Below are 19,385 nucleotides of genomic sequence, written 5' to 3' on the forward strand. Positions count from 1 at the left end.
TAGAGGTTTACAAAATTAAGAGGGGCATGGATAGGATAAATAGACAAAGTCTTTTCCCTGGGGTGGGGGAGTCCAGAACTAGAGGGCATAGGTTTAGGGTGAGAGGGGAACGATATAAAAGAGACCTAAGTGGCAACTTTTTCATGCAGAGGGTGGTACATGTATGGAATGAGCTGCCAGAGGATGTGGTGGAGGCTGGTACAATTGCAACATTTAAGGATGTGTATATGAATAGGAAGGGTTTGGAGGGATATGGGCCAGGTGCTGGCAGGTAGGACTAGATTGGGTTGGGATTTGTGGTCGGAATGGACGGGTTGGACCAAAGGGTCTCTTCCATGCTGTACATCTCTATGACTCTATGACTATGTGCAGAATTACATAATTAAATTATTATTGAGTGCTTGTTTGTGACCTCCTCCTCTATTTTTGCTCCTCTGTTACTCTATTTTTATCTATTTTGGATTTTTGCTTTTATTTTTTTCTCTATTTCTCTGTTTGTCTGTCGAAATATCTTTGTCTCTCTCTGTCTCTTCTCTTTCTATCCCTGTATCAGTGTTTATCTCTTTAATTTTCTTTGTCTTTCTTCGCCCCTGTTTGTCTCTGTATTTCTCCCTCTGTCTTTCTGGGCTTCATTGAACATTTAGGAAACCAACTGGCAAAGTTTGTTAACCAATTTCATGTATATATGAAGAAGAGGCAGTTCCAGTTGACCATTAACCTCATTAACATGGTGATGGTGGGTGAGGATTCAGACAGATTACTGGATGGAAGTCTTTCACTGCTACATCTGTGAGAAAGGTAGACTCAAGTGGCTGTCAACAGCAAGGCACCTTATGATGCAACTGGCCAGATTAATTTAGTATGGCTTGGAAGACCAAGAGTACAAATACTTGAAGCTTATCTTAATTGGATCTCTTTTTCCTTCAATGATCATGAAGGTGGTTCACATGAATATGACACACTATCAATTCCAATCAAAATAACAAAACAGGGGTATAGCACACTGACTTGTTCACAACTGACCTTCAGTCCTGTTTCACCTGTACAAGGGTAGATTTCTGTCAAAATGTCACCAAACACTCTGTCAGCATCAATAGGTCAATAAGATATTTACTGTCCCATTAACATCAAGTGATGGAAGTGAAAATTTTATCTGCTTTTCTCTGGCAGTCTGTTCCACTTTTTTACCTACTCTCTTTTCTCCCTTTCTCTGTATTTTTTTAAACTTATTCTGCTCTCTGGTTCCTTCTCTTTTTTTATCTTCCTCTATCTCCCTTTCTTTCTCTGTGCTACTTTTATTTTTTCTCCCTTTTTGTTTTTTCTCTTTTTTTCTATCTCTCATAGTGCTGAATGAGGTTCTCAGTGTTGTACTTTAGTTTTTCTCCTAAACTGTATTTGTCCCACCGTTTTCCCAACTCCAGTGTCTGTGTTGTGACTGTTCTCTCCCCCCCCCCCCCAACCCGGACGAAGTATAAATACTGCCCTCAAATCACCTCAGCTTCACAAAAGAAAAAAACTCCAAATAAAATGGAAGAGTATTGGAATGAAAACAAAGCTTAACAGTACATTGTATCTCCATAAAGAAAGCAAACAATTGTGCAAATTATTCCAATGTAATAACTTTACATCTAATTGATCTCTCCCATCCTTCTTCATAATTTACTGTGTACGTTGATGATGTCACATCAAGATTTGCAGGGGGCCTGAATGGGTGGAAACAAAATAAAACTGAATAACTTGGTAATTTCTTCCATCAGAAATTTTACTTTGTCCTTCTGCACCAGTGGAGCGAGATGTTAACATGCAGATCAGCTAAAATTGCAGGTTTATTGCATTGCACTGCAGAGTATTGTAAAGTCTATACCCTTCTATCTTCCTGTATTATTGATTGGAACTGAAATAGAAAAAAGAGCTGTTTAAAAAACAAGGATTGACACTTTTCTTTAACTTATTTTTCTTTAAAACAAGTAACCTGTTACTCATTGTAAAGACGGTTTACATAACTGTTTGTTCAAGCAGATGTGAAAGCCTTGTGTAGACAAGCTGGCACCAAGGGCTGTGTAAGACAATTTTGGAATCTTGAGGTCATGCTGCAACTATACAAAGCTCTGGTGCAGCCGCACTTGGAGTATTGTGTACAGTTCTGGTCACCGCCTTATAAGAAGGATGTGGAGGCTTTGGAAAGGGTTCAGAGGAGATTTACTAGAATGTTGCCTGTTATGGAAGGAAGGTCTTACAAGGAAAGACTGAGGGACTTGAGGCTGTTTTCATTAGAGAGAAGGTTGAGAGGTGACTTAATTGAGACATATAAGAAAATCAGAGGGTTAGATAGGTTGGACAGTGAGAGTCTTTTTCCTTGGATGGTGATGGCTAGCATGAGGGGACATAGCTTTAAATTGAAGGGTAATTGATATCGGACAGATGTCAGAGGTAGTTTCTTTCCTCAGAGAGCAGTAGGGACGTGGAATGGACTGCCTGAAACAGTAGTAGACTCGCCAACTTTAAGGGCATTGAAATGGTCATTGAATAGTCGTATGGATCAGAATGGAGTAGTGTAGGTTAGATGGGCTTCAGATTGGTTCCACAGGTCTGCGCAACATCGAGGGCCAAAGGGCCTGTACTGCGCTGTAATGTTCTATGTTCAATGAGTAAAGCTTTGGCTAGCAAAAAGTGGCTGATTGGTGTGGGGACTAGTGACAAGACATTCTACCTGCCAACAAAAGCATGATTGCCTCTCAGGTATATGAACAGCTTAGGAGTGTGAATGATTAGGAAAAACAACTGGATCTCCACGAGCTCTCTCTTATCCGCCAGAGAAAAGAAACATCTTAAGCCTGAAGAAAGCCAATTTATTTTTCCCTCACCAGTTACTGTAAACTGTGGCTCTTAACCACAAAGCCAAATACTCTCTAAGTGTGAACCGTCCACCAAGTGCCTTCTGCAAACAAGTGAACAAACCTGTAGAAAGAGAATCAAGAAGCAGCATGACCTGATAAGTCCAAAGGAACATCTCAACATTGAACTGCCTCTTCCCATCACACCCTGTTTGTGCTTGTCTGTCTTAGGGGAGATTTTGCAAGGGATTTTATGAGGAATTGTGCATTAATTAGTAGAGTTATGTATAACTGTTCACAATTGTTCATCTGTAGCTAGAATGTAATTATTTGGAATAGATAGTTATTCTCATTAAGTATAGAAGAGAGGTGTATGTATTCTGTCAACCCGGTCTTAAAACCAGGTAACTGAGGGAATTCTGTATAATTTTATAAAATATTTAACTTTTGTGATGACTCTGGGAATATCCAGTCTTGACTTTCCATGTGCTGCATCAGTGAGGCATAACAGTATTTTCATATCAGTAACATATTGTGTGAATTAATTACAGGACCAATGCACCCTAAGTACTTTGAATGATGACTTTTGCCTCACTCACAATTCCAGAATGTAAATGTTCTTCAATGTGTGAATTAAATAATTTGTTTTAATCATTTGGAAGTCTTTTAAGGTTTGTCAGGCGCTATCTTTTCCCATTTGTCAAAGATTGGTCTCAGGCAATTCACATCCCCAAACACAACACATCACATTTCAATCAGGCCTTTTCACATTATATGCAACAATATCAGTCCTTTGCTCTTGAGTCCAAAGGAAACAACTGATATGAACACATCAGTTATGTCTCCAGAGATTAGGTTCAGCACTGGATAGTAGAATCCACTTCAGTTACAAAGGACAATTTACAGCAAATTTGGTAAATATGATACATAAAACATAGAAACATACAGCACAGAACAGGCCTTTTGGCCCACGATGTTGTGCTGAGGATTATTCCTAATGTGAAATAAAATAACTTAACCTGTGCACCACTCAATTCACTGCTATCCATGTGCATGTCCAGCAGTCACTTAAATGTCCCTGATGACTCTGCTTCTACCACCACCGCTTGCAATGCATTCCATGTATTCATAACTCTCTGAGTAAAGAACCTTAAGTTTTGACCTTGAGTTTTACCATGCTGTTATTTATGAATGTTGTTTGAATCTATTTTGGTTACCCTGATAGAAACCTCTGGCAGGTGAAATTACTGGCTAAAAAAATTCATTTAGAAAATCTGTTCTGAATTGTTAGCAAAGGACTAAATGATATAAAAAGCTAAAATGGTAACTTGACCAAAATGCAAAAAAATCTATATAAAAGCCACTTTGTGAACAGGTTATTTGATGTCCTTTAAAAATATATATTTGACGAAACTCCATGCTTGATGTGCCATCATAACTAAGGGAGAATTGTTTATAGTGAATAGGTGACTGAGGTGGGAAGGAAAATATAAGAATTCATAGAGAACATCGTAGAGTTTAACATGGTTGATTAGATTGGATTAGATTAGATTAGATTAGATTAGATTACTTACAGTGTGGAAACAGGCCCTTCGGCCCAACAAGTCCACACCGCCCCGCCAAAGCGCAACCCACCCATACCCCTACATTTACCCCTTACCTAACACTATGGGCAATTTAGCATGGCCAATTCACCTAACCTGCACATCTTTGGACTGTGGGAGGAAACCGGAGCACCCGGAGGAAACCCACGCAGACACGGGGAGAACGTGAAAGCTCTACACACTCAGTCGCCTGAGGCGGGAATTGAACCCGGGTCTCTGGCGCTGTGAGACAGCAGTGCTAACCACTGTGCCACCGTGCCGCCCACAAACCAGAAATAAATTATTCCCAGCTTTCCTTTGAATGCTAAGTGAATCCTTTATCTCAACCAATGATCTTGTATAAATCATGCTGTTGTAAATGATGCATCACTCACAAGGGAACTGTAGACCACAGGCAGATGTACAATACATTTAGCTCTGATTCTCTGACCAGCAGTAACCCAGCCCTGATACGAGAACCTAATGGAACTTGGGTTCAGATCTTTTGTCCTTAGATGGCCCACAATCAAATGTACGATTTGTGTAAGGACTCTTCAGAAGTCTTGAACACTGAATATGAGGAAATGGCCCTGGAAGTTGAAACTTCCAATGGGTAACTAACCTGTTGTCATCTGAACACTCCAGAGAAGTCCCTAAACATTGATCTGGAATGAAAGACCAGATGCTCCATAACAGTATATACGCACTAATGTATTGCATGATCTATGGGAGTATATATGTAGTGATGTAGTACACACCACCAGTTTAGTCACTGCTGTATTTTACTTTTTAACAGTGAGGTCCTACACACTCTATAGCAGTGTGTATACAATTGTTGTAATACACATTCCATAACCATGTGCATATCTAATATAATAGACACTCTGCAATGATGTACACATACTGATGCATTGCATACTCCATAACAGTGTGCACAAACTGATATATACACATTCAGCAATAGTGTTTACGTATTGTGGTAGTGTACATTTTGTAGCAATACTTAGATGCATATGTACACAGTAATGTAGTACAGACTAACAGTTTCACACCATGAGGTAATACACATTCTGCAGAAGGTTGTAAACCCTGATGTAATAAATACTCTGTGACAGTGTACTCACACTGATGTAGCACACATGCTTTGATATCACGAACTGATGTATTTTGTCTCTTAAAACTACGTTCATATCCTGATTATTCTATCTCTTTTCTAAGTTCTAGTGCTTTCCAAAATAACCAACTCCATTTTGCTTTTCACAAATTAGGGTTTCCCTCTACTTGGCAGAAATGTTTCACTGCTAATGAATGCTATGAAGAGATCCCTAAAGCAGTTTCAGTTTCTTCTCAGGAGTTTCTTGTCATGGCTGTGCTCTGAATAGAGAAGATGCTTCAGAGTCTGGAATTAGACTTGTTATCGATGTGTCCTATCCAGCCGAGCTGGTTCTGAGTAATGATTAATTTGATACTGAGCATTTTGTCTTGGGAGAGGTTGAATTGAATTGAATTGAATTGAATTTATTGTCACATGTACTGAGGCACAGTGAAAAGCTTTGTCTTGTGAGCAATACAGGCAGATCACAGAGTTAAATAGCATAGATAAGTGAATAATAGGTAAACAGCAGCTAAACAAAAGCACAGGTACAGGCAAATGCTAAGAGTTTAAGATTCCATTCAGTATTCTAACAACAATAGGGTAGAAACTGTTTTGAAATGGACTGGTGTGTGTGCTCAGGCTTCTCTACCTTCTCCCCAATGGTAGAGGTTGTAGAAAAGCATTGCCAGGGTTGAATGGATCTTTGAGAATGCTGGCTGCCTTTCCTTGACAGCGGGGCTGGTAGATTGATTCCAAAGATGGGAGGTTGACCTTTGTGAATGTCCAGGCCGAGTTCACCACTCTCTGTTACTGTCTCTGATCTTGAATGGTACAGTTGCCATACCAGGTAGTGATACATCCAGACAGAATGCTCTCAATGGCGCACCTATAAAAGTTGGCAAGGGTATTCACCGTCATGCTAAATTTTCTCAGCTGCCTGAAGAAGAAGAAGAAACGTTGGGCCTTTGTAACCAGTGCGTTCACATGAAGAGTCCAAGAAAGCTTGTTGTTGATGACCACTCCTAGGAGCTTGAGACTCTCCACTCATTCCACCTCTGTGCTGTTAGTGTGTAGGGGGGCATGAGTAACATTCTGCCAAATGTCAATAATGAGTTCCTTGGTTTTGCTGGCATTGACAGCCAGGTTGTTCTCAGTGCACCGTTTTTCCAGGTCTTCCACCTCCCGTCTGTAGTCTGTTTTGTTGCTATCTGAGATTCGACCGACTATGGTGGTGTCATCAGTGAACTGGTAAATGGCATTAGTCTGGTATTTGGTGACGCAGTCATGAGTTTACAGCGAGTATAGTAGGGGGCAGAGTACGCACCCTGGGGGCGGCTCGAGTGTTGAGTGTTAGTGAGGATGAAATATTGCCCCCAGTCTTCACTGATTGTGCCTGTGGGTCAGGAAACTGAGGATCCAATTGCAGAGAGCAGGGCTTAATCTGAGATTATGAAGTTTAGTAATCAGTCTCAAGGGGATAATAGTGTCGAAGGCTGAACTGTAGTCAATGAGTAAGATTCTTAATTGGCTGTTCTTGGGTGTCAAGATGTTCTGGGGAGGAGTGATCTGACGTGGATCTGTTGGTCCAATAGGCAAATTGGAGTGGGTCAAGAGTAGTGGGGAGGTTGGAGTTGATTAATGCCATGACCAGCCTTTCGAAGCTCTTCATGACCACTGAAGTTAGGGCCACTGGGCGGTAGTCATTGAGACATGCTGCATGAGCCTTCTCAGGCACAGGATGCTGCTATTGACCTGCCTTTCTTGCCCCAGGATTTGAAGGATCTTGTGAAGGCACTACTGATGATATTTCAGCAGTGCTGTGGGTGTCTGTTATAGGTCATTTCATGTTTCTGAAGCATGTAGGAGCTTGGGTTGTCAATCCTCCTTGTTGAACTGTGGCATTAACATCAGACTTTCCTCTTCAAATATTCTTCTTCATTTCCCTGACATGTTGGAGCAATATGAAAACCAGGGTCAAACAAATCTGTGAACATAAGACCTCCAACACACTGATGTATTTCATACATAGTGATAGAGTACACGTTAATTTAGTGCACATGGTAAACATACACATTGCTGTTGTACACACTGTAATGGCGTATTCAGACAGAGTCTTGCAGACAGTTTGATGCAGCACTGTATGAATGCAAGTCATTCTGGATTTCTGTTACATGTATGAACCCACATCTCCCTGCATAAAAAAAAGTTTGAAATGCAATTTCCCAGGTTGTTGTTGTGTGCTGTGAGAGTTCAGTATTGTTAATGTGCACGTGGATTCTCGGTTGATGCACTAAATCAGCAGGTGAACCTTTTGCTTGAATCTACAATAAGAACAGTTCATTATCTGTTTTCCATTTGATTGATTTTTATAGCACTGGATGACAGAACTGGAAATCTTCGCCATGCTATTTGCAGCTGCTATTCATGACTATGAGCACACAGGAATGACAAATAATTTCCACATCCAGACCAGGTAACTTCGAGATTAATCATTTACTTTCTTCCGTAGAAAACTTGTTTATGGCTTGTTGCTCAGACAAATCTTCCTTTCAATTAATGTTGGAAAGCTCATGCTGAATTCTTACTGTTAGTGCTTTGTTCACTATTTTCATGCCTCATCAAGTCATGATGCTGTGCTGAAGTGGCCCTCCCACTAACTTACAGGTGTCTCCATCTCTGTTCCTACTAACCAGAGGCTGATACAATTCAGTTCTATGAGTTCAAATCCCACTGCGTTAGCTTGTGAAATTAACTTAAATCTGATGATTGGAAAACTGACATTCCAAAAGGTTACCAAGCAAGTGGCCAGGAGTTTCACAAATGTCCTTCAGGAGAAAGAATTTGCTGTCTGTGAGAAACGAAGCTCACTCACTTCAATAATTTCAGTCCGAGACAAGATCTGAAGCAGTAGTATTGTTTATTACGCTTGCAAGAGGGGTGTGGTGTCTACTATTTACTAGGTAGTCACACACACACCGAGTTTAACAAGTACACAATATTTATGTAATTCGTTTCTCTTCCCTCCTCCCATTGCTCCTCCTCTGTTTACATTTCCCACTACTCTAAGACTGACGCCCACTACTATTGTTTATCTCTGAACTCATCCGCCTTGTCCGTGACAAAATGTTTATCTCTGGCTTCACAAGGCCGTTTGACTACCTCCCTCTGTGGTCTTATATCCTTCTTCACTGCCATCTGTTTCCGTGCTTGCCAAAGCAATATTTCCTTTTATTCTTTGCCCATACTGGGCCTTATGACCTCTTGATTGTGTTTTTTTTTGCTGAAGCGGGAAACAGATCTATTTGTCTGTAACATCTACCATTGTTTGTAGGCACATTTCATTCTTGTATGCACATTTTAGCTAATACAAAATCAATTATATATTTCCTCCACATAGTTTTCATTATTGTTAACTCAGCTCTTGTCTGAAACAATTATACACTGGTGTGAGATCATTTACCTTGCATAAGCAATTATGATTGTAGAAGTAACACTGCTTTACCTATATCCCACAATTTCCCCCTTTTTCTTTAATTATCATTTGTTATCTTCTGCATTTTTCTTTTGAGCATTGCCCCCAAAATTCACAAGCATCATTTCAGAAACTTCATCCATCTTGGTCTCACTCATCCCCTCATTATTTGATAGATAAAGTTCCTCTGCCTGATTCCCTTTTAGGGGCATCTGTTTCATTATGGCTGTCTCAATCAGTCTTTGGGTGAGCCCTCATATACAGGGTATGATGCAACAGCCAATGGCTACCAATACCCCGGCTGCTACTATTAGGGAAGTAAGGATGGAAACCACCCCCCCTTCAATTTTCCAAACCAAGATTCAAGCCATCCTGTGAGAGATGTGTCTACTTCTGAATTCTCAGCCAGTTCCTCTGCTAAGGTAGTCAATCCCCTTAAGGCCCGAGTAATTGAACCATCAGGTGCAGTGTTATTAGGGATAAAGGTACAACAGCTTCCTCCTAACATCACACACACACACACCCTTTTTCCGCTAATGTCATATCAAGGGCCATTCTGTTTTCCCATGCCATCCTACTTGTCGCATCAAGCTGTTCTGATATTCCTTTAACCGCATCTCTTGTATAATTTATAAATCGCTGCTGATTATAGAAAATGTAATTTATCCAATCTACATTTTTATTAATTGCTACCCAGCAGAAGAGAGCTGGCTCAAAGCCTGCTGCAATCTGGTTGCGAGCCTTGAACTCATCAGGTACCCCACTGCTTGGAACTCCTATAGAGTCTAGATAAATCCTGTCATCAAAGGAGGTGTCTAACCGTGATCTCTTACTCCTTTCCTTTTTCTCTACTATCTTTTACCTTCTCAAATGCCAGGGTAAATGGAATTGCCAATTGTACAATTCCACATATCCCTCTCCAATTCGGAAGTAGGGTGGGTCTCAATATTTTGCCTCCACAGTACCACTACAGATCCGCTCAGGGAACCTTCAGTGCTGAGTAGTTCCCTCCCTTGTCCGTTTCAGTGACATTCTTAATCTCTGCTCCCCCAAGTCTCTGGACTGATTTGTACCTTGCCGACACACACAAAGTCTCTGGACTGATTTGTACCTTGCCGACACACACACAACGTGTGATTTCCAACTGTGGCTGAAAACGTAGGGGGGGCGCTTTTAAATCTTTCTTCTCCAAATGGAGGCAACATCAGAGATAGGGAGGTACAGTTCCTATCATTCCATGCAGTCTCATTCTGATAGGCTATCATACATTTCATGCCCTTCCTGTCTCACTTCCACCCGAGCCGAAAGGGAACTACTTAGGCCACAGGTCTACCAGAAGCACATGCATAACAATTGCTCTTGTTTTGACTTTTTACCCATTCAACCCAGGCATTTGCATCCCCATATCCTGTTTCTATTTCACTGGTCTGCTTCAAGTCCTTCACCTCTATAATATTTACCACTTTATGGTCATCGGGAGGGGTGAAAGGTTGAATCTTATTATCCAGTAATTCTGTCTGTTTTCCCTTTCCTATGCTAATTCGAAAACAACAGCCTGAGAAATCCTTCCCGTTTGCTTTCATTTCTATCCCAAATGTTTCATTTAATTGTATATCATAGGTGCCCCTCCCCCCCCGAATCACTTCGTGCCTTGTGGTTTTCTTTATCGTTAGGTATATTGGGTTACACTTTTTATCAGGACAATCGAGAGCTGGTTGGAAGGGGGCCCAGTGTACTGTAACAAGACCATTATACCAAGTGCCATTCCCGTAGGACTTAAGATGTATCTCTGAGCTGCTGTACTGTCTCTGATTATCTACATCTCCACAATTTACTAAGCTGCATGCATCTATTACTTGCGGATTATCCAACTCAGGGACCATTAATAACACGTATGAAAATAATGTTTGTCAAAATCCCAATACTAAGAGAGCTTGTATCATAACCCTAAGCATCCCCAGCATTCTAAAAATCATGCTGAAGTACCAAAAGACTTAATATACAATCCTACAGAAATAATCCCGCGCTCGTGTCGCCACTGTATAGTCGGTTACTCAAAGTCTCTTTAGCCTGAGTTTCAGCGGTTCTTGCGTTAATTCGGCTGTCCAGGCTTCTTCCTCAACTAGAGGTTCCACTGGCCCTTTGATCAGAGTGTAGTGAGTCCAGCCTTTTTCTGCCATTCTTAACGCTGTTTCAGTAGTTAAGAGAGCCTGGTACGGCCCTTCCCAGTCCAGTTGCAATTTAGTCTCTGTCCATGATTTTACTAAGACCTAATCTCCCGGTCGGATCGGATGAACAGCGAATTCAAGGGGCGGAGTCGGTGCCAATAAATCCTGTTTCCTGAGGAAAGACAAAGAGGAGGACAAGCCCAGTATATACTTCTTTAAGAACAAATCTTTAGTTTCTGGGATTGGGAGTGGCCAGAGATAGGAGCTTCCTGAGGACCTGGGACAGTAGGTATTAAGGAATAAACCACTGCTTCCTGTGGATTCAGGGCTGCTTCTTTTGTTACCTCATCAGCCAGTAATGTAGCTTTCCATTCTTTAATTAACAATGAATTAATGCAGTCATGTTTTAAATTAACCATGAATCAATATGACAGGTCACTGAGAATGTGTGAAGAAATCCTGCCAATTAATATTGATTCAGGCTAACACAATCGATTTATTATAACTATTAATTATTAATTATATATTATATAAATATAAAAATCACTCTGTAATTCAGGGTGGAAATGCAACAAATTACTAAAACATTTTTAAAACTGTAATTGCTGTTACAGTTTGTTTACTAGTCACTTGTGACTTCTCATTCCGTTTCTGTAATTATTTTGCTCGAGCACATTCATTTTTAAGAACCTCAACAGATTTCATAGCACCCTTTGCAGTTAATTCAATCCCCAATTTTGGTGGCAGTATCTTGCCATGAGCGCAAAACTGACTCTTAGTACCTCTCATCACAAAACCGTCGCCCCAATCCAATTAACTCTTTTGTTCCCGCTGCCTTGGGCTTAAAATTTAAGGACGACCTTGCTGACCCCGTATCGACTAGAAAAACTCCGTCCTCTTTATAAAGTCCCACCTTTAAATTTATCAAGGGTTCCTGGTGGGTCCTCGGGGGCAGGAAACCCTGACACCCTATTCTTCATCAAAATTCATAAACGGCACTGCCTTTGCTTCCTTTTTCAGATCTGGACACTCTCTCTTTAAGTGACCTGTCTTTCCACAGTAATAACATCCCGCCTGTGGGGATTTCCACTTTTATCCTTGTTCCTGTCCACCAGACCCCTTAACATCTTGTCCCCGACCATTCCAATATATTTCTCCTTTTAGTTTTGTCGTTTTCTTTACTATCTCATCAACCGTGGTTTATCATTATTTTTGCCTTTTGTTTCTACTTCTCATATTACATTGCCAGATCAATTGCTGACCCGATTTAACCAACTGAACAGTCTTAGGGCCACCTAATTGCCATTCTTCATCACCCAATGTTTTGTTTAGACCTTGAAAAACATTTTTTTTTAAGAAATATTGCAATATTTCTTGCTGCCATAACATCAAATACCAATTCAATTTATGCTTGTCTAACTTTAAAGCCTGTTCCTAACTTGTAAATATGTATTTATATATTATAAATTCATTTATTCAGTAATTAATATTTAAAATGTAAAATGCATACAGTTCCCAACTTTGAAATCCACTATAATTACTCAGTTTTAGTCCCTTAATTTAAATCCAAAATTATATTTCTTAAATAGTCCTGACCAGTCATTGCTCAATTACAATGTTATAGGTCGTGAAATAACCGGAGCTACCTTAAAAGGATTTGTCTATTCAAGTTAGAAAAAAAAACTTGTAATGCATGAATAATGGCCAAATCCAAGGTCACAGATATTAACCATAGGATTTTTTAAAATATATATTACAATCTAATGTTGAACTGAAACTTCAACTGTCCTCCATAAATCGCTTTTATGTAAGGATAAAAGAGATTAGTCAGAAACTGATAGGAAGGCAGTCATGACCTGTAAAAAGAACAGGAGTTAACATTTTATTTCATAGTCACTGTAAAATCCTTAACCTTAAAAGAAATCATGTTAAATTTCCATAATAAAAATCAGATTCAAAACAGTCCTGGTTCTCAAGCTCCAGGGAACAAAGCACAAACACTCAATCACCAACAAACAAATGTGCATTCAAACCAAATCACAAAGGGTTAAACTTTCTACCAGCTGTACAGCTCTTTTCTCTCTCTCACACACAATATCTTACAGACACTTTCTGAGCTTCCCACAACAACATCTCTCGGTGCTCCTCGCTTCATCCCTCTATCTTTTGAATATTTTTCTGGATGTCTGGCCATGATTTAGTTACAAAGTTTCCCCTCAGTAGCCCTTCAGCTACTAGCCCTTCCGACTTGAAGCATAATCAGATTCCTCCTGATTGTAAGGCTGTTTTCCATTGATATATATAAATTCAAATATTTACAAACCCAATCTTCGTCTGACCCGTACTTTGGCCAGAAGACAGCGGGATGAAGAATGGATTCGTTAGTCCATACAAAGCAACAATATTTAATCATCGTTTTCCTATCTTTTACCCTTGTACAAGTATTATTTTTCCAATTCCACAACATCCTGCCCAATGGACGTTCTGGAGCTATGTTGTCAGGGACATCGCCTCCATTTCCATTGTCTTTTTCTTTTGTTTTCTCGGAGGCCTTTTCCTTACCCACGGCACAGCCCATATTGAGTTCCTTCGTTAGTCCCTTATTAAGTACTAAAACTCAATCCCGGCCATCAAGGCAGTACTTAAAAGTCAATTTTCTTACCTTGGTCTGTGCACAGAGTTGCCTGGCCTCTTTTTGCCGTATTTTCTATCAACCTCCTTTCACTGTCTGATTCAGATGTCTCTCTTGTGGGATTTGTACCAGTCGCACAAGGGAGCAGACCAAACCGGGACATGGGACCGCTCGTCAATCGGGAACGGGACGCATCCTCCCAGTGGCCAGGGCCAGCCAACCCCCCCCCCCGCCCCCGGCGGTGGAAGAATATCCCGGACGGCCCCCAATTGTGAGAAACAAAGCTCACTCACTTCAATAATTTCAGTCCGAGACAAGATCTGAAGCAGTAGTATTGTTTATTACCCTCTTGCAAAAGGGGTGTGGTGTCTACTATTTACAAGGTAGGCACACACACACACCCCGAGTTTAACGAGTACACAATATTTATGTAATTCGTTTCTCTTCCCTCCTCCCATTGCTCCTCCTCTGTTTACATTTCCCACTGCTCTAAGCCTGACGCCCACTACTCTTGTTTATCTCTGAACTCATCTGCCTTGTCTGTGGCTTCACAAGGCCGTTTGACTACCTCCCTCTGTGGTCTTATTGATATATATTCTTCTTCACTGCCATCTGTTTCCGTGCTTGCCAAAGCAACATTTCCTTTTATTCTTTGCCCATACTGGACCTTATGACCTCTTGATTGTGTTTTTTTTCGCTGAAGCGGGAAACAGATGCTTGTAACTGTTGTACAGGCATATCTATCTTAACCCCCTCCCCTCACAGCACCTTATCTATTTGTCTGTAACATCTACCATTGTTTGCAGGCATATTTCATTCTTGTATGCACATTTTAGCTAATACAAAATCAATTATATATTTCCTTCACATAGTTTTCATTCTTGTTAACTCAGCTCTTGGCTGAAACAATTATACACTGGTGTGAGTTCATTTACCTTGCATAAGCTATTATGATTGTAGAAGTAACACTGCTTTACCTATATCCCACACTGTCCCTAGTGGGTTATCTTAAGTTTTCTGGAAGAGTTATGTGTTAGAGCTGCCCTTTGAACTGAGAAAAGGCAAAATCACTTCAAGTGGCAGTTAAGAGACAGCCACTTTGCTCATAGTCTGGAGTTACATATGGGCCAAATAAGATAAAGATAACAAATTTCATTGGTAAAGTAGTTTTTTTAATGACAATTTATGCTCCCCATTACTGAGGCTAAGTATTAATAGAATTTAAATTTCACCAGCTGATGTGGGATTTGAACACATATCTGCAGGGTATTAGCTGAGGCCTCTAGGTTATTAAACCAGTGACATTATCACTATGTCATCATCTCCCACAGTTTGCATTTGACTTCTGCCCTACTTTAAAGTGGCCTGGCAGGGTGCTGAGTTTTATGAACCACTGTTGTTTTTATACAAAACAGCAGTGGATCAAGGAGATGACCTTCCATTACCATCTTGTGAGGGCCAGTAAATTATATGCTTTCCTGTATCAGCTGCATTCTAGGAAGGAATAAAGTGTCATTATATGATTTATTTATTCTGCAGAATTCATTCAACCCAGGTTAAAATTTCTGTAGAGATCAAGCAATACCACAGTGGTGCTGATTCTGCAAGCTGTGATTCATTTCTTTCTTTCGTTCTGACAGTGTAATTAGTAGTTCATAAAAATATTAAATCTCGATGAAATCTTTAAAAATAAGTGGAATGGTTCCCAGTAATGGGACCTTGAATGTTTTGTTTCATCACAGCATCTTCTATTCTCTCATGTGACATTGGGTTCATTGAGTGCCAAAATACCACATTGCATAAAGTGGTAAATGCCGATAATTCAATGCCCGTCAAAGTTAATACTTTGTTCCCACAAACATGTACTGAAAACATCTTCTGAGCTGAATCTGTACTACAAATATGATAATTATTTATCTTTTCATTCTAAACCTTGTGAGGGTTTAAGAAAATCACGTGTATGTAGGAAATTAAGTTTTCATTTTAAAACATAGATTGGTTCCAGATTATTTTTGTATTGAAATTTGTTTTAAACCAATGAAAATACAGTTTCTATTGTATACCAAGAAGGTGTGGTAGCATATGGTAGGTCATAATTACCAGTAACCAGCAAGTGTTATAAATGACCATCAGTCTTGTGAAAGACTGGTCAGTATTACCAGTGACCAATCAATATTTCAAGTGACCAAATCTTTATTATGGCAGATGATACAAAAGGGCAAGTAGTGAGGATGATATAGAGTCTGCAGAGGGATCTAGACAGGTGGAGCGAGTGGGCAAAAACTTGGCAGATGAAATATAATGTGTGAAAACATGAGATTATGTATTTCAGTGGGGAAAATAAACAAGCTGAAAATTGTTGAAGTGAGGAATGATTTCAGAAAACTACAGCAGAGAGGGATTTGTGAGTCCTTGTGCACAAACTCCAAAGTGCTAACACCCAAGTTCAGCAATTAGTAGGGAAAGAAAATGAAATGTCGGCCTTTATTTCAAAGAGAAAAATAAGGAAACCTTGTTAAAACTATACAAGGCATGACTTGGACCACACTTGCAATGCTGTGAACTATTTTGGTCCACCTAGCCAAGAAAAGATGTTTGGCATTAGAGGTGGTCCAGAGGAAGTTTACTCATTTAATCCTAGGGATGAAATTGGGGGTGGGGGGGGTTGCCTTATGTGGAGAGACTGAGTAGAAAGGGACTATATTCATTGGAATTTAGAAGTATGAGGGGGGAATCTTATAGAAACATATAAAATTATGAAGGCAATAGATAAGATAGATGTAAAGAGGATGTTTCCATTGGTGAATGAAACTAGGACAAGAGTGCAAAGCTTCAGAATTCGGGGGAACAGATTTATGACTGAATTGAGAAGGAACTTCATTGAGAAGGTTGTGAATCTATGGAATTCTATGTAAGTAGTTTGACACTACTTCAGTAAATGTTTTTAAAGCTGAAATAGATTTATTTTTAACAGTAATGGAATTAAGGGTTACGGTTCGAGATTGCGTAAGTGGAGCTGAGGCCACAAAAAGATCAGCCATGATCTTATTGAATGACAGATCAGACTCGAAGGGTCAGATGGCCTACTCCTGCTCCTAGTTCTTATGTTATTTTTTTTTTAGATTAGATTCCCTACAGCATGGGGAACAGGCCCTTCGGCCCAACAAGTCCATACCGACCCTCTGAAGAGCAACCCACCCAGACCCATTCCCCTACATTTATCCCTGACTAATGAATCTAACACTACGGGCAATTTACCATAGCCAATTCACCTAACCTGCACATCTTTGGACAGTGGGAGGAAACCGGAGCAGCTGGAGGAAACCCACGCAGACACTGGGTGTCTGCAAACTCCACACAGAGATTTGCCCGTGGCTGGAATTGAACCTGGGTCCATGGTGCTGTGAGGCAGCAGTGCTAACCACTGAACCACCGTGCCACCCTAATGTTATGTTATGTTATGATATGAGGCATTGTTAAATGAGCAAAGATTGAGTAGGTTAGACCTGTAATTATTGGAGTACAGTAAAATGATAGACAACCTTATTGAAACATACACTATCCTTAGGGGACTTGAGGGTAGATGCAGCAAGGTCATCTCCATTTGTGGATAATCTAGGACCAGAAGTTCTAATCTCAAGAGTACTGAGTTACACGATTAGAACAGGGATAAGGATAGACTACATTTCTCAGAGGGTAGTGAATCAGTGGACTTATTTACTGCAGAGGGCTATAGTGGCTAAGCCATTAAGTATATTCAAGGCTGAGGTAGATAGTTATTTAATAATTAAGGTTTACGCGAAAAAGACAGACAAATGGAGTTAAGCATTATCAGATTGACCATGATCTCACTGGACGATAGAACAGACTCAGTGGGCTGAATGGCCCTCATCAGTTCCTACATATAATTAATGACTGGTTAATGTTGCTAATAAGTTGGCTTGTCATAGAATCAAGGCTATAGCTCCTCAGTTTCCAAAGTAGTCAAATAATATTGTCCATAGACGCAAGTTACTATCTTTATCATTTGATAATCATTTGAGTCTCTCTTGGTGATCATTTAAACAGCTCTGTTACTCACTGATGCACCATGCCAAGCTTGCCTTCTCACTCAGAAGCATGGTTGTTAACTTCCTATTGTCTGTTCTTAGTTTTAAGAATCCTCATTGGAACAAAAAAACTCACTAACTTTTCACCTTGACTGCTCCCTTCTTCAGTATCTTGGGGGTTCTACCCTGTTTTCAGCAATAGTCTCTATAATGCTACTATTGCTGTCATAATGCCATCATCCAGAAACATAGATCTTAGCACGTAGTATATAATACAGTATACAAGCTGAGTAAAGCTTATTGAATATTAATAATCGAATGGAATGCAATTATCCCATTTATGATGCATAGTAGCAAGTCAATTCTGTTTGATCTTTTTTGCTGGAATGGATGGAGCACAAAGTAATTATCTGACTCTGTGTAAACGGATGTTTAACACTGATGTCAAACAACTTGGCTGGAATTTAAATAAAAACAAATTCAACTGCTACCTTTGGTGGTCAGAACCTGAGAACTCGTTTTTAAAACTATATTCAACATTGAGTAGTTATGCCTTACGTTGATTTGTGTGAACTAATGTACTGGTTTGTTTTTAATTGGAAGGTCTGATACAGCTATTTTGTACAATGACCGAGCAGTACAGGAGAGTCATCATGTCAGTGCAACTTATCGCCTGCTACAAGATGATGAGGAAATGAACATCCTGTTCAACCTTTCAAAGGATGATTGGAGGTAACAAATAGAGATCAGTAATAAGTGAAGGCTCTTTGCTTTTGTATCAGCCCCAGGCTGTTTGGTTGAAATGAATAGATGTACCGGCAATCTTTCTCAGTGTTCCCACAGTCCCAGCTCTCGGATTCGTTGGCAGATTTGGAGCAAATAGGAGTGGCAAAAATATCCCTGTTGGTTTCCTGTATCCAACCTAGCTGAAGAAAGCCAAGTTTGTCCAAATGTGAATGAATGTATGACGGATAAATACATTCATCTCCATACACTTGTTTGGCATTTCATGCTATTCAAAGCAAAATTGACTCAAAACTAGGGACAGGGAGGCCGGGGTGCCTATTGAGTTACAGAGGTATAACTGCACAGATGAAAGCCATTTAGCCCATCAGTTATATGCTGGCTCCATGCAGAGAAATTGATTTGGTCCAATTTCCATTCTCAATTCCTATTGCTCTGCAAGATTGGTTCCCCCAAATTCCCGTTAAATTTTTGTAAAATCATTGATCATCTCTGTTATCACTATTCTTATTCCAGATCATTTCCACTTAGAAAGTTTCTTCTCAAGTCACCATGTACGCTCTTTCCCAAAATTTTAAAATTGTATTCCCTAGTTGCTGCACTATCTGCTGATGGAACAGCTTTTCTTTGTCCACCTCAACCAAACCAACTATTATCTTGTAGACTTCTATCAAACTCCATAAACTTCCTTGGTTACAAGGACAGCAATCCCAGGTTCTCCAATGCATTTTTTGACCTCATAAAATTACTTATGGCTATCTCTATCTTCTTCGAACCTGTGCATCATGACTGCGATCTTTTTTTTAG

At 40.0% G+C, this 19,385-nt stretch overlaps 1 protein-coding gene across 8 annotated transcripts in view; it reads left to right on the forward strand.

The window, feature by feature from the left end:
* Window positions 1-19,385, forward strand: part of LOC122549286 (calcium/calmodulin-dependent 3',5'-cyclic nucleotide phosphodiesterase 1A-like) — a 650,398-nt gene that overhangs the window by 501,107 nt on the left and 129,906 nt on the right. For all 8 annotated transcript variants that reach the window (XR_006311479.1, XR_006311480.1, XM_043688810.1 and 5 more), the window contains 2 exons: window positions 7,886-7,986; window positions 18,438-18,566. Coding sequence is in view for 6 of the 8 variants with exons in the window: in XM_043688810.1 (XP_043544745.1) it covers window positions 7,886-7,986; window positions 18,438-18,566 (230 nt within the window). In the remaining 2 variants the exon portion in view is untranslated. The remainder of the gene's footprint in view (window positions 1-7,885; window positions 7,987-18,437; window positions 18,567-19,385) is intronic.

Source organism: Chiloscyllium plagiosum, chromosome 4 (genome assembly GCF_004010195.1).
Source record: "Chiloscyllium plagiosum isolate BGI_BamShark_2017 chromosome 4, ASM401019v2, whole genome shotgun sequence".
Classification (NCBI taxonomy): domain Eukaryota; kingdom Metazoa; phylum Chordata; class Chondrichthyes; order Orectolobiformes; family Hemiscylliidae; genus Chiloscyllium; species Chiloscyllium plagiosum.